General features: G+C 39.3%; 1 protein-coding gene and 1 long non-coding RNA gene across 9 annotated transcripts in view; one reads left to right on the forward strand and one right to left on the reverse strand.

Moving 5' to 3' along the window:
* The window catches only part of Nr6a1 (nuclear receptor subfamily 6, group A, member 1), a 203,093-nt gene that overhangs the window by 153,271 nt on the left and 34,772 nt on the right, over positions 1–15,050 (reverse strand). For both annotated transcript variants that reach the window (XM_011239025.3, NM_010264.4), the window contains exon 2: positions 8,557–8,598. In XM_011239025.3, the coding sequence (XP_011237327.1) occupies positions 8,557–8,598 (42 nt within the window). The remainder of the gene's footprint in view (positions 1–8,556; positions 8,599–15,050) is intronic.
* Positions 1–15,050, forward strand: part of Nr6a1os — a 105,892-nt gene that overhangs the window by 60,668 nt on the left and 30,174 nt on the right. Inside the window, exon 5 of one of the 7 annotated variants that reach the window (XR_866173.2) lies at positions 3,350–3,827. The exons of the other annotated variants lie outside the window; for them this stretch is intronic. This is a non-coding gene — a long non-coding RNA (nuclear receptor subfamily 6, group A, member 1, opposite strand). Of the gene's footprint in view, positions 1–3,349; positions 3,828–15,050 lie in introns of those variants that run through there. 7 annotated transcript variants of the gene reach the window in all.

A 15,050-nucleotide genomic window follows, 5' to 3' on the forward strand; every position in this document is an offset into this window, starting at 1 on the left:
CACACGCCATTAATCCCAGAACCCGGGAGGCAGAGGCAGGCAGATTTCTGAGTTCGAGGCCAGCCTGGTCTACAAAGTGCGTTCCAGGACAGCCAGGGCTATACAGAGAAACCCTGTCTTGAAAAAAGAAAAAAAGAAAAAAAAAAAGAGAAAAAAGAAATGCCCAATAAATAGTATTTCTCAGGGTAAGGCAAAGTCTAAGTGAATAAACTTCTGACATCCAAATAAATTAAACCTGAGTTCAGATTCCCAGAACCCATGCGCCTATAATCCCACTGTTTGTACAGAGCTAGGAGGCAGAGACAAAAACTCCCCAGAAGTTTGTGGGCAATATGTAGCCCTGAAAAAGATCCTGTCTCAAGGTCAACAGTAAATAAAGCCCAACATGCAATGTTGCCCCTGTACTGGCTGGTTTTGTGTGTCAATTTGACACAAATAAGAGTCATCAGAGACGGAGCCTCCTTTAAGGAAATGCCTCCATGAGATCCAGCTATAAGACATTTTCTCAATTAGTGTTCAGCCAGGGAAGAGTCCAGACAATGGTGGGTGATGCCATCCCTGGACTGGTGGTTCTGAGTTCTATAAGAAAGCAGACTAAGCAAGCCTTATGAATCAGGCCAGTAAGCAACACCCATCCTCCTCGGCCTCTGCATCAGCTCCTGCTTCCAGGTTCCAGTCCTGTTTGAGTTCATGTCCTGACTTCCTCCAGTGATGGATGATGATCTGAGTAAACCTGTTCCCTCCCCAGCTTGCTTTTTGGTCATGGTGTTGAACCTGGGTCCTGTGTGAGAGCAGATAGTATGCTTAACCACTGGTACAGCACCTGTACTACTTTTTAATATTAAAAACTATGATATATTGCCAGGTGTGGTAATGCATGTCTTTATTCCAGCCCTTGGGAAGAGGAGGCAGATAGATCTCTGTGAATGCCAGGACAGGCTGGGCTACATAGAGAAACCCCACACCCCAAATTCTCCTTGAGATCCCAAGATACTTGACAGCTAATTGAAAAGACATAACAAGTTAGTAGTGACAGGCTATCTTACAAAGCTGTTCTTTATCTTGATTGTACATTTCACTGTCTTCCACATATCCCCAATGAGTAGTCATTTACCATTATGGTAGGAAAGGCTAACAATTGGTTGATTTAAAGTCTCTGAGATCAGGGGCTGTTTAGGGTTGTTTTTGTTTGTTTGTTTGTTTGGCTTGTTTTGTTTTTAAATTTTGGTTTGGTTTGGTCTCACTATATAACCCAGAAAACTATGACACTCAAGGACCTCCAGTCACAACCTCCCACGTTCTAAAATCATAAGCATGTATCAGCATGCCTAGCTCATCTCTCTTTTTTCCCTTCCTTAACTTGGCTTATTTTTTCAATCAATTTCAGAAAATATAGAACTTACATAGGATTTATGAATAATAGGTAGAAGATGTTCCTATATTCATTTACCTAGTCTTTTGGACAACAAATACATATTATTTTTAAAGTCTGGTAAGCCTAGCAATCCTAGCATTCAGGATGCAGAGTCAGTCAGCCTGGTTTACCAAGTGAGCTCCAGGACTGTCAGAGCTGTTACACAGAGAAACCCTATCACAAAAACCAAAACAAAGAAACAAAGTCTGGTAAGCTAAGCACTCAGACAGAAGGCAGAGATAAGAGTTCAAGTCTGGCCTATCCATCATAGTAAGTTCCAGGTTATCCAGAGCTACATAGTCAGATCCTGTATTCAATAGAATAAAAAGGGGGGAGGTTGAGGGAGTTGAAAGGGTGCTGGAAAGATGGCCCATAGGCTAAAAGCACTGACTGCTCTTCTAGAGGACCTGTCTTCAATTCCCAGCACCCACATAGCAGCTAGTAGCTGTCTGTAGTTCCAGGAACTAACACTCTCACATAGACATTCATGCAGGCAAAACACTAATGCACATAAGGTAAAAATAAAATAAATTAAAAATGAAAGTTGGTAAGAAAATCTAGGTAAGCAAAAACCTAAAATATACAATGTTTTTAAAGTAACAATCAAATATTAAACAGTACAAAATCTTTCCTGAATATGCTATTAACCTTGCTGTAATGGTTTGTATATGCTTGGCCAGGGAGTAGTACTATCAAAAGGTGTGGCCCTGTTGGAGTAGGTGTGACCTTGTTGGATTAGGTGTGTCACTGTGGGTGTGGGCTTTAAGACCCTCATCCAAGCTGCCTGGAAGCCAGTATTCTGCTAGCAGCCTTCAGATGAAGATGTCGAACTCTCAGCTCCTCCTGAACCATGCTTGCCTGGATGCTGCCATGTTCCTGCCTTGATGATAATGGATTGAACCTCTGAACCTGTAAGCCAGCCCCAATTAAATGTTGTCCTTATAAGAGTTGCCTTGGTCATGGTGTCTGTTCACAGCAGTAAAATCCTAATTAAGACACTTGAATAATGTGAATATTTTAAAAATAATCTGACAGTTAACTTCTTCTACTAAGAAGTTAAATAAATGAGTAATTGATAACGTATCCTATGCTGCTGATTGGAGGAATGATGACAAGTCCCCTATGAGCCAAATGGTAAAGAACAAAATGCCAAACATCAGCCTGTAATACCAACAAGTAAGCTACTTCTTTGAAGCAGTAACATATGCTAATATGTAGAATGGCTCGTGTTTATGTCATTAAGAAACATGGGTTGCTGGAGAGGTGGTTCAATGGTTAAGAGCACTGGAGCTCTTCCAGAGGACTTGGATTCAATTCCTAGCACTGACATGGTGGCTCGAAACTGTCTGACTCCAGTTCCAGGGGATCTGACACCCTCATACCAAAGCACATAAAATAAAATTAAATAAATTATTATTTTTTAAAAGACAGGTTACTCTACTAAATAAAATGTGATTACAACAGCCCATGAATACAGACTGAGAATTTCAACAATACAATAATAGCCTAGAACAGCATACACTTACTAGTGTTTGCCATTTTTTTGCGGGGGGAGGGGGGTTTCAAGACAGGGTTCCTCTGTATAGCCCTGACTGTTCTGGAACTCACTTTGTAGACCAGGCTGGCCTCAAACTCAGAAATCTGCCTGCCTCTGCCTGCTGAGATCAAAGGCGTGCGCCACCACGCCCGGCTGTGTTTACCATTTCTTAAACACTGTTCTCTACCCTTTACATATATTACTTCACTTAATCCTCATAATTGGAATACTTTTACTATTTGCATTTTCAGATGAGAAAACTGATGCACAGAGATTACATAATTTAACCAAAATTGCAAAGATAGCAAAATACTGAGGTCAAATTGAAACTAAGTAATCTTGAGCCCGAACGCACACTTTTTTATTTCTTATTTACTTTTCTGTGTGTGTCTGTGTAGGTTTGTGTACATGTATGCATTGTTTGCAGAAGCCAGAAGAGAGCATCCGATTCCCTGAAACTGGAGTGACAGATGGTTGTGAGCCTACCATGAAGATACCCTGGTGCTCTACAGAAGCAGTCAGCTGCTCTTATCAACAATAACTTATAATAACTTATAATAACTTATAATAACGTCTCTCCAGCCTCCAGCTCGTGCTTCTTTAATTCAGAAGTTTTTGCTTATATAAAAAAACTAAAGCACTAATTTGAAATTTGCACTTATGAACTATGAACATGTGCATTGGCACAGTGTATAATGTAGGGAAAAGAACCATCTGAATGCCCAGAAATAAAAAAATAATAATAATAAATTGGCTACATAAACCATGGCAAAGTTGTTCCCCTTCAATGAAGTTGCCATCCTGTTATTAAAAATATTTATTAAGGCCAGGCGTGGTGGCACATGCCTTTAATCCCAGCACTCGGGAGGCAGAGGCAGGCGGATTTCTGAGTTCGAGGCCAGCCTGGTCTACAGAGTGAGTTCCAGGACAGCCAGGGCTACACAGAGAAACCTGCAAAGACTATTCTCTAATGATAACATTTCTTAGTGAGGAGATCAGGGATTATTGTATTTACAGTCTAATGTTCTAAAGAAAACTACAAGTTAATACTACCAACTAAAACAAAATTGTCATTTTTCTCTTAATTCAACTATATAAATGCTAAAACAATTTAAAATCTAATTCCCAGTGGCTGTTTTCCTTTGATTTGTGCCCTTTGAACATCACACAAATACTAAGCATAAACCAAAAAGAACCTTCAACTTCAATTTTGGAAACAGGATGAAAGTATTTTCTTTTTTTTTTCTTTTTTTTTTCTTTTTTTTTTCTTTTTTTTTTTTTTTTTTTTTTTTTTTGGTGATGTTTTCTCTGTGGTTATTTTAGAATCATAGTACAAGAAAAGAAATAGACTTCGTTACATATAGGCCAAAAAACACAAGACTATCTTTGCGGAAGTAGATTAGAGACAAAAGTTGGAGTGGGGAGAAAGAACAGCTGTTGCTAATCCAACTGTTTACCCTCTGACCCTCTATCTACCCCATAACTGAACAGTACCAATTGTTTCCCTGTGTTATGGGGTGTTTACAATCCCTGAGAGGCATGAAAGGAATTAATAATTTAGCCCAGAAAGCTGACAGCCTTTATTGGGGAGCCCCTTGTCTGGATGTCAGAAATCAGAGCAAGTGCTGTCTTGAAATCACAGGTCCCTTTACTGTTCCAGTTTTACAGCTTAATTGGACCCCAAACATAAATCACTTATTTCTCCTGTTTTAGGCAACAATGACTTCTATTCTCTATTTCCCCTGTAGCAAGGCAGCCCTTGTTCTTTTGAGTTTTACAACTACATGGCAAACAAGGTAGCTGAGGGGAAACTCAGGGAGCAGAGCAGACTGGGGTTACTTGGACATAGCAGAGAAAGGTTATGGTGTTTTGAACTTCTCTCGACCTCTGGCTACCCTTGTACCCAGCTTATGCTAAGGGCACAGTAGAGGACACTTGTAGAAATGAACTTAGCCTGAACCTGGGCCATAACATTGGACTCTGAGAAGCCCAAGACTTGTGGGGAGGAGCCAGAATGTGAACAGAAGCGCATATTTGAAGCACGCTGTCCATCTGCTCTACCACAGAAAAGGTAACTAAAAGAACACCTGGTAGATAAAATCTTCCCTTAAGTAGTTCCAACACATTCCATTTGGTACAACACAGCTGTACCAAATCTACTATCTATAACCACTACCGAGCACAATTGGAAGTTAGCTGCAAAGGTGTTCCTGTCACAAAATAAATAGGAATAGCCTTTTCCCACTAGGAATTTGCAGTGGGAAGACATTAGGACCTCTAAATTCCAAAGATACAATGAAGAGAAAGCTCTATTATATTCAATTTAATATGTAAAAATACTAACATGAGAGATATTATTTCTTCTAGTCAGAATACACAGAAATGCAGCATCAAAATAATAATAATAATAATCAGGGATCTGGCTCAGATGCTTCCTACTCTTACAGAGGACCTGAGCTCCAGACGCAGCAGGTGTGAGGTGACTACAATCACCTATCCTCTAGCTGCTCCATCAAGGTCACCTACGGTCACATGCAGATATACACAGATGCATACACAGAATTTTTTAAAAAGTAAAGGCTAGAAAGATGGCTCAGCCATCTAAATCTTAAAATCATTACAATCAATATCATCACTATCATAACCACGACCATTATCCTCAGGGTTAGCCTGGTAGAACACACCTATAATCAAGCATTCAAGAGGAGGAGGAAGGATTACTTTGAGTTTGAGGTCAGAATGGACTATTAGTGAATTCAAGACAGTCCAGACTGCAAAGGGAGATCCTGTCTTTAATAAACAAAACATCAAAATCTAATACAATTTGCACAGCCCACCTCAGCCTTACAGCTTCCTATGGTCCTTGACTCCTTAAACAGAGTTAAGTCTGTGCACACTCAAAATCCAACACTGATATAGACTGAGATCATAAATTTTACTTTTGTCAACCATTATTATAATAATTATATCCTTACGTGTTTCTTCAAAGACACAGGACAAAATTAAAGTACTAGGTTCACAAAAGTGATGTAGGAACAGACTATTACCCACATGTACTAAGCAAGTACAATTTTCAAAAGAAAAGTCATTTTTGGTGACTCCCACTCTATAATAATATATAAAATCAAGTTTAAGTTTATTTTCATGTAATGGAGAAGTCTGTAAACCACCATATTCAGTAAAGGAACTCGTGTAATCAAGGCTTTGCTCTACAAATGGCATGAGGTACTTGCAGTAAATATATTTTTTTAAAAAGAATACAGAATTGGATGCCACTTGCTAATAAATTCAAGGTTTGAAAATTATCTTTCCAAATACTATCAGTATATCGCTAATGTGTAAAGGCAAGAACTATACTTAGTCATTTGTGCAATTTAAGGCTAAGAACTGAGCAAAGAAAAACAGTGTTTCATGTAGTTTTCAATTATTTGGTGTACTTTCTGTATTGTCACATGAAACACTGCTTACAAAACACCAGTACCTTCCTAGTACTGAAAAAATGCTTCTAAAACAGGACCATAACTCAAGAAAATAACTGTGGGAGACAGAGGCAGAGGCAGAGGCAGGCGGATTTCTGAGTTCAAGGCCAGCCTGGTCTACAAAGTGAGTTCCAAGACAGCCAGGGCTATACAGAGAAACCCTGTCTCAGAAAAAAACAAACAAACAAACAAAAAACCTGAATTTACCTTTTCCTCCTCCCAAGGCTAGTCATAAGAGAATAACAGAGACAAAACATTGTATTAACCCTCAGCTACTGTACTGCTACACAGTCTGTAGTCATAATATAAAATTGATTCTGAATTTTGTGAATTTCACAGAATCACGTCTAAAACTGCTAGGATGACTCAGTGGGGTAAGATCTCTACTACCAAACATCCCACATTTAATCCCTAGAATACACATGGTAAAAGAAAAGAACTAACTCTCACACTTTATCCTCTGACTTCCACATGTATGTTGTGGTATGCAAACGCTCCCTACATACACGATTAATTAAAGGCTTTGTAAAAAGGAAATTAACTTCCTGGCATTTGATAAATATCATGGACTTATTCTGCTTGGCAATATAACACTAGTTGAACATGCATTAATATTTATCTTATGGTGTATGGGGAAAATACATGAGAAAGCTCATCTTCTCAGGGATATTAGCCAGTGGGTAAAAGATAAGTTTCATCACGTTCCTAATAATATAATGGTTAGTTAGCCCCGTGACTCTTTAAAAGTCCTAGAACTATAAGGTAACTAGACCATCTCCTAAATTTTAAATCTAAATTAACATTTAACCTTTCAGCACTACAGCAAAATAAGGTCAATATCCAGTAGACAAACTCATGCTTATTTCTCTAACAGCTATAACTATGTCCCAGATTATTTCATGCAATAGTATGAGAGCACAGGAAATTTAAATGACTATGAGTAAGACTTTCATAGTCTTGAAAGATATCTTAAAATAGTCACTCTCATACCTTAATTTTTTGTTTTGTTTTGTCTTTGTTTTTTGTTTTTTTGAGACAGGGTTTCTCTGTGTAGCCTTGGCTGTCCTGGAACTCACTCTGTAGACCAGGCTGGCTTCAAACTCAGAAATCCACCTGCCTCTGCCTCCCAAGTGCTGGGATTAAAGGCGTGTGCCTCCACTGCCCAGCCTACCTTAATCTTTATAGATGCAAATGCTTTACAAATTAAACTGGCACAAAGATTATCAATTATAAATTTATAAATATAAACATAAAGTTGAGCATGGCGGCACACATTTGTAATTCCAGCACTCGGGAGACATAAACAGGAGAATCAGGAACTCAAAGCCATCACCATCTACAGTGAGTTTGAGACTAGCCTGAACTATAAGACCCTGCCTCAAAGAAAAAGAAAATATCAAGAAATGAGGGGTAGTTGGGCATGGTGATGTACACCTGTAATCCCAGCACTTGGGAGGCAGAGATGGGCGGATCTCTGTGAGTTTTAAATCAGCCTGGTCTACAAAGTGAGTTCTAGGACAGTCAGGGCTGTTACAGAGAAATCCTGTCTCGGGGGAAAAAAAGGAGAGAAAGAAAGGAAGGGAGGAAGGGAGAGAGGAATGAGGGTATTAGAGAGAAGGTTCAATGGATAAAGTATTTGTTGCACAGCATGCTGAGTTTAGCTCCGTAAGACCCATGTAAAAGTCAAGCAAATGGATGTGTGCCCATAACCTCAACACGGGAGAAATGAGAGACAGGTGGATGTCTAAAGCTTGATTCAGGATTAGTGAGAAATTCTGCCTAATAATAATAACAACAACAAAAACAAGAATAACAACAGCAGCAAATAGAGGAGGACACACAACTGGCCTCCAAATGCATATGCACAAACACATACATGCACACACATGCACACACGCACACACGCACACACACACGAAGGAAGGAAGGAAGGGATGCAGAGAGGGGAAAGGACAGGAAAGAGGGACAGACAGACTATCATTCTTATGATTGTTAGAAGATACAATGTGAGGGCCATTCAAATAAGAGTATCAAAGATGCCTTAAGTTTGACATATTTAAGTGCACAGTCACACGTTTTCTTACCAACAAACAGTGAGTAAACACTGGGTAACATTTAGAACTTACTAGTGCCTGGATCAAGCTCTGCCAATTCATCCTGACAGAAACCTAAAGAGAGAACAATAGGGGAAAAAGTTATTATTTTTCAATTACTCCAAGCTGACTCTAAACATTAAAAATCAAATATATTCAATGGAGGAGGATGCAGAGTTTAGGCTAGGATGTGACTCAGTTCTTACTGAGGATGTGCAAAATACTGGGTTTAATTTCCAGTAACACTTCCACACTCTAAATTAGACTCAAAAATTAGTTTGGGTTTAAATCCTCGTTCTAACAATTATCTACTCACTGTAAGGACCCTCTCTGGGTTTCCACTTCATCACCTACATATAGAAATGGAGATAAGAGCATGTACCAGAGTTGTACCAGGATTAAGAGAGTTTAGAAATATTCCTTAGTACACAGTAGGGGCTCAATAAACAATAGCACAGTAAGTATAAATAAAAATGCCAATGTCTACTGGAATAAAAACTAATAGGAAAGTTAAATCTCATTTAATATTTATGTTTTTATTTAATGTTAAATTATGTCCCAAAAGAAAGCAAAATAAACAAGAATTTACAACAAATATACAAGACGAGTTTACTAAAGATTATAACCAATTAGGGCTAGGGATAAATCTAAGTTGTTACAGTGCTTGCTTAGCATACATGATGTGATCAATGTAAGCCCTGATAACCTAACTACCTCTTTCCCAGTCTTAATATAATCACCTAGGGGATAGGATTTCAACATAACAATGTTAGAAGGGGACGGGCATGGTGGCGCACACCTTTAATCCCGGCACTCAGGAGGCAGAGGCAGGAGGATTTCTGAGTTCGAGGCCAGCCTGGTCTACAAAGTGAGTTCCAGGACAGCCAGAGCTATACAGAGAAACCCTGTCTCGAAAAACCAAAATAATGATAATAATAATAATGTTAGAGGGGCACAAACCTTCAGACCATAGCATTAGGCAATAAAAAAATAACCGTTTCTATATACAGGTTACAGAACATACCGGAATACTGAACTTAACAGAAGACAGGTATAGTCATTTGCTTATTAATCTATATTGTCCTGAAAATACTATGAGTGAGGAAGACAGAAAGGTATAAGGATAAAAGCCATTTTAGTTATATGACTTGACAAGGCAAGGCAAGCAAACTCTGAGTTCAGACTTCAGGTTTTTGGGGTTTTTTTTGATTTGTTTTGTTTTTTGTTTTGGTTTTTTTGAGACAGGTTTTTTTTTTGTTTTGTTTTGTTTTGTTTCCTCCCTCTGTGTAGCCCTGGCTGTCCTGGAACTCACTCTGTAAACCAGGTTGGCCTCCAACTCAAAAATCTGCCTGCCTCTGCCTCCCAAGTGCTGGGATTAAAGGCGTGCGCCACCACTGGCCAGCTCAGGTTTTCATTCATTAGGTAAAGAAAGTGCATAAGAGGTATCAAGAAAAGATAGAGCAGGGTTGAAGAGATGGTTCAGCTGTTAAGAACTGCCTGTTCTTCCTGAGTTCAAATCCCAGCAACCACATGGTGGCTCACAACCATCTGTATTGGTATCTGATGCCCTCTTCTGGTGTGCATGAAGGCAGAGCATTCATATATATTAAATAAATAAATCCTTTTTTAAGGATAAAGCTTAACATATCCTCTAAAAGTATTCAACATTCTTAACTCCACAAAGACAGAATGACCCAAAACCTGAAAATACCAAGAAAAATTGGTTAAAGCAGTGGTCCTCAACCTTCCTAATGCTGTTATCCTTTAATACAGTTCCTCATGTCGTGGTGACCCCCAACCATAAAATTAATTTTTTTTTGTTGCCACTTCACAACTGAAATTTTGCTACTGTTATGAACTATAACATAGTCATTTTGAGAGACAGGGCTTTGTCAAAGGGGTCAAGATCCACAGGTTGAAAACCCTGGATTTATGGGGAAATTAATTCCTTTTACTTATCTACCAACCACTCCCTCCCCTCCTGTTAACAACTAACTTTTCTTTGGAGACTTATTTCTCTTTGAATCCACATCCATAGGATACAAGGAAGATTAATTCCAACCTTGCTATAAGATGGGATAAACAGAGAATTATCCTATCTGTGGTGGTCTGACCAAAAATTGAGGAGACAGAGAGACAGGTGGTTCTCTGAGTTCAAGGCCATACTGGTCTACAGATTAAGTTCTAGAACACCAAGGGCTTCACAGAGAAACCCTGTCTCAATAAAACAAAAAACAAAAAGCAAAAAGCAAAAAATAAAAACAAAGGACTGATAATTTCCTAACTATGAAATAAGTGTATAAGCAAGCAACCTAAAAATATATGGCAAAGTTTATATCCCCTTACCAAGCTGGAGATAAATACATAGTGAAAGGGAATCCTATACTCACCTGCTTCTTTAACAACTATAAACCAACTTTGAAAGGTCAATATAAAATAGCTACCATGAGCAATTGGTTTAGTAAATCATCTCTCTTATGGCATGTGATCCCTAAATGGCTCTAAGTTTAGGACTCTTCCTTTTTCTTTTAAATGTGAATGTTTGTCAAAACAGTGTCTCTATGTAGCCTTGGCTGTCCTGAAGCTCACTCTGTAGATAAGGCTGGCCTTAAACTCAAGAGATTTGCCTGCCTCTACCTCCACAGTGCTGAGTTTAAAGGGGTGAGCCACTGCACTTGCCACGGATTCTTCTTTAATACAAAAGGAACTTTCAGATGACAAGTTCTTCTCCAGACATTTGTTAAAATATAAAGATCGAAATTATAGAGTTACAGATCTTTTGTTATTTTTACTACAAAGTAGCATAATTACCTCAAAACTAGCTTAAACTTTTTTTTTTTTAAAGATTTATTTATTTATTATATGTAAGTACATTGTAGCTGTCTTCAGACACTCCAGAAGAGGGCGCCAGATCTCGTTACGGATGGTTGTGAGCCACCATGTGGTTGCTGGGATTTGAACTCTGGACCTTCGGAAGAGCAGTCGGGTGCTCTTACCCACTGAGCCATCTCACCAGCCCCTAGCTTAAACTTTTAAGTATATATTTCCAAGTATGAACAAAAAAAGTTTATGGGGGGCTGGAGAGATGGCTTAGTGGTTAAGAGCACTGACTGCTCTTCTGAAGGTCCTGAGTTCAAATCCCAGCAACCACATGGTGGCTCACAACCATCCATAATGAGATCTGATGCCCTCTCCTGGTGCGTCTGAATATAGCTACAGTGTACTTTGGATAGAATAATAAATAAATCTTAAGAGAGAGAAACTTTAAAAAAAAGAAAAAGTTTATGGGGAACAGGTAATGCATTCCAGTGCATTTTGCAAAAGCAAGGGAATGTCACTATGGGAATGTTTTCATCTGACCATAAAAAGACATCACAGTACAAAAGAACCCTGAAACCTGTGAAATCTCAGCAGCCAGAGAGTCGAGAGATCCTTTAGAAGGCCAAATCTTCAGTTATATTCAATCATCCTACCTTCATAATCAAGCAAGCTTCCTACTTCAACTTTATGACCTCTACCACATCCCAAGCAACAGTATATTCAGAACTCATAATTTCCTAACTACAGCATGGTTCTCTGTCCAATATACTTTTTAACCTCCCTTCCTGTACACGTGCTACCTTCTATATCTAAGTCCACCTTTGCTTAGTATACCTAGATCAGAACTCAGGTTAGGTCTTAGGCTTTGCCAATATACACACATATATGACTGAATGCAGATACAATGGATTTTTATCTACTAGCTTTTCAGGGAACCTCTGAAAGGGAAGGAGGGAGGGAAGGAGAATGGGAGGGAGAGGGAGGGAAGAAGGGAAGACACAGAGAGAAGGGGCAGGGGAGAAAGAGGGAGAACACACTGGTTTCAAAATCTAATAAACATTACCTACAAATTTGAATCTTAAATGAGATAACATCCCATATATACTATTATAATTCAAGTTTGATATAATGTTAAGTTTGAAGTACAAGGTAAAGCAGAGCTAAGAGTAAGAAAATCTAGGGTCAGGGGATGGACTGACTGCTCAATTGTTAAGAGCACTGACTGCTCTTCTGGGTTCTATTCCCAGCACCAACCTGGCAGCTCACAGCCATCTGTAACTCCAGTTCCAGAGTATCCAATGTCGTGATCTGGCCTCTGAAGCACTGCATATACATAGACATATATGTAGGCAAAACACCCATACACATTAAAAAAAAAAAAAAATCAAGGATAAAATTTTAAAAAGAGGGCTGGAGAGATGGCTCAGCAGTTAAGAGCACTGACTGCTCTTCCGAAGGTCCTGAGTTTAAATCTCAGAAACCACATGGTGGCTCACAACCATCCATAAAATGAGATCTGATGTGTTCTTCTGGGGTGTCTGAAGACAGCTACAGTATACTTACATATAATAAATAAATCTTTTTTAAAAATTTTAAAGAGGAGAATGAGAGAGAGAGAGAGAGATTGAGAGACTGTAAGTGTCATTCTGGGGTCAAAAGAAAGGCTTTAAGTGCTGGAGAGATGGCTCAATGGTTAAAAAACAGTACTCTTGTAGAGGACCTGGGTTTAGTTTGCAGCACACACGTGGCAACTACTATCTATCTATAACTTCAGTTACAGAGGATCCAACACCAAAAAAACTCTTCAGGATCCTCGGGCACCAGGCACACACATGTTGCCCACATGTATATCCAGGCCCTCATATATATACATAAAGTAAATCTAAAAAATGTCTTGAGATTGCTCTAATTAGCTCTGTGGCCCTCTTCACAGGCTCCTATGCTTACTATATATTCATTGTGATCAGGCCCATTAAAATCTGAGGTTCAAAAACAACTTTACAGGGCAGGGCGTGGTGGCGCACACCTTTAATCCCGGCACTCAGGAGGCAGAGGCAGGCGGATTTCTGAGTTCGAGGCCAGCCTGGTCTACAGAGTGAGTTCCAGGACAGCCAGGGCTACACAGAGAAACCCTGCCTCAAAACAAACAAACAAACAAACAAACAATACTTTACAGGACTTCTCAAAATCTTACATTTTAAAATGTTTACGTGAATGTATACATGTAGATACCTACAGAGGTCAGAAGAAAGCGTTAAATCATATGGAACTCCAGTTATAGGTAGCTGTAATTCAACATATAGCTGTGTAACTCAACATGGCATTGGGAAAGAAACTCAATCCCCTCTAAGAACAGCAAGTACTCAAACACCAAACCCTAAAAACACTTTACTCAAGACTTGTACCAATACCCTCAAGACACGCCTTTAATCACAACACTTAGACAGCAGAGGCAAGTAGGTCTCTTGAGTTCGAGGTCAGTCTGGCTTAAGAGAGAGTTCCAGGACAGCCAGGGCTACACAGAGAAATTCTGTCTCAAAACAAAATAAAACAAAAATAACAGCACCAAAAAAGCAAACAAAAAGCAAAACACAGAAAATGAACACAATAAAAAGACTGGCATAAATGAAGAAAATACCTAATAAAAAAATTGGAAAAAGTTAAAAAAAAAAAAAAAAACCCAACTCACACTGAAATACAGGAGTTACTTGCCAATCCTTTCTGGATCACCCAGCTCAGGTGTATTTTACTGTCTGCCTTATCTCCCATGATTCTGAGTTCTTTGATTTCCCCTCCATGAAACTGTGCCCTTTATTCAATCAAATCAACTACCCTGAAAGCCTTAGAACACAGTCACATCCCAGATACGGTTGCTAAGTAAATATCTGAAGAACTCCTCCTCAAATGACTAAAGTAGTAAACAACATTGCCCCCCAATGAAGTAACTGTCAAAGGAGTAACTTGTAGGAGAAAATAGCAGGTTCCTTGTTTTCAACTTTAAAAACCTCAAAGAGTGCTGTCAAACATAACTGTGACATGAACAGATGTGCTATGTAACTATAATACCCACCAAGCACCTGTTATGCGGAGCACTCGGGATGTGACTGTGGCTGATGAACTGAAAGCTGAGGTGTTCCGGTTTGACTCTATCAAACGGGGTCTCACTATGTACAACAGCCTAGCCTTGCTCTCACAGAGATTTGCCTCTCAAGTGCTTGGAATAAAAACAGTGTACCATCGCACCCACTGAAAAATATTTTCATTTTTGTTTTTCTAGACCAATTGTTTTGGTGTTAACAGCCCTGGCTGTCCTGGAACTTGCTTTGTAGACCAGTCTGGCCTCAAACTCTCAGGGATTCACCTGCCTCCAGAGTGCTGGGACTGAAAGCATGCAACTTCAAAAGCAATTTTGAGTTGGGGTCTCACTACGTAGTCCAAGCAGGTCTCAAACTTGAAAATCCCTTGCCTTTCTCCCAAATACTAAGATTATAGACATGTGCCACTATATCAAGTTCATGTAGCTACTTAAGTTCATTAACGGTAAAATTAAAAATTCAGTTGCTAGTTGTGGTAGAGACTGAGGCAAGAAGATCAAGTTCTAGGCTTGTCTGAGACCCATAGAGCCCTAACTAAGCCAGAGTGGGCTGAGAGGTAAAAGGAGGGTGAGCAGGGCAGTGGCAGCTGCAGCCGCCAGGCAGGGTAGCACA

Source organism: Mus musculus, chromosome 2 (genome assembly GCF_000001635.26).
Source record: "Mus musculus strain C57BL/6J chromosome 2, GRCm38.p6 C57BL/6J".
In the NCBI taxonomy this organism is placed as follows: Eukaryota; Metazoa; Chordata; class Mammalia; order Rodentia; family Muridae; genus Mus; species Mus musculus.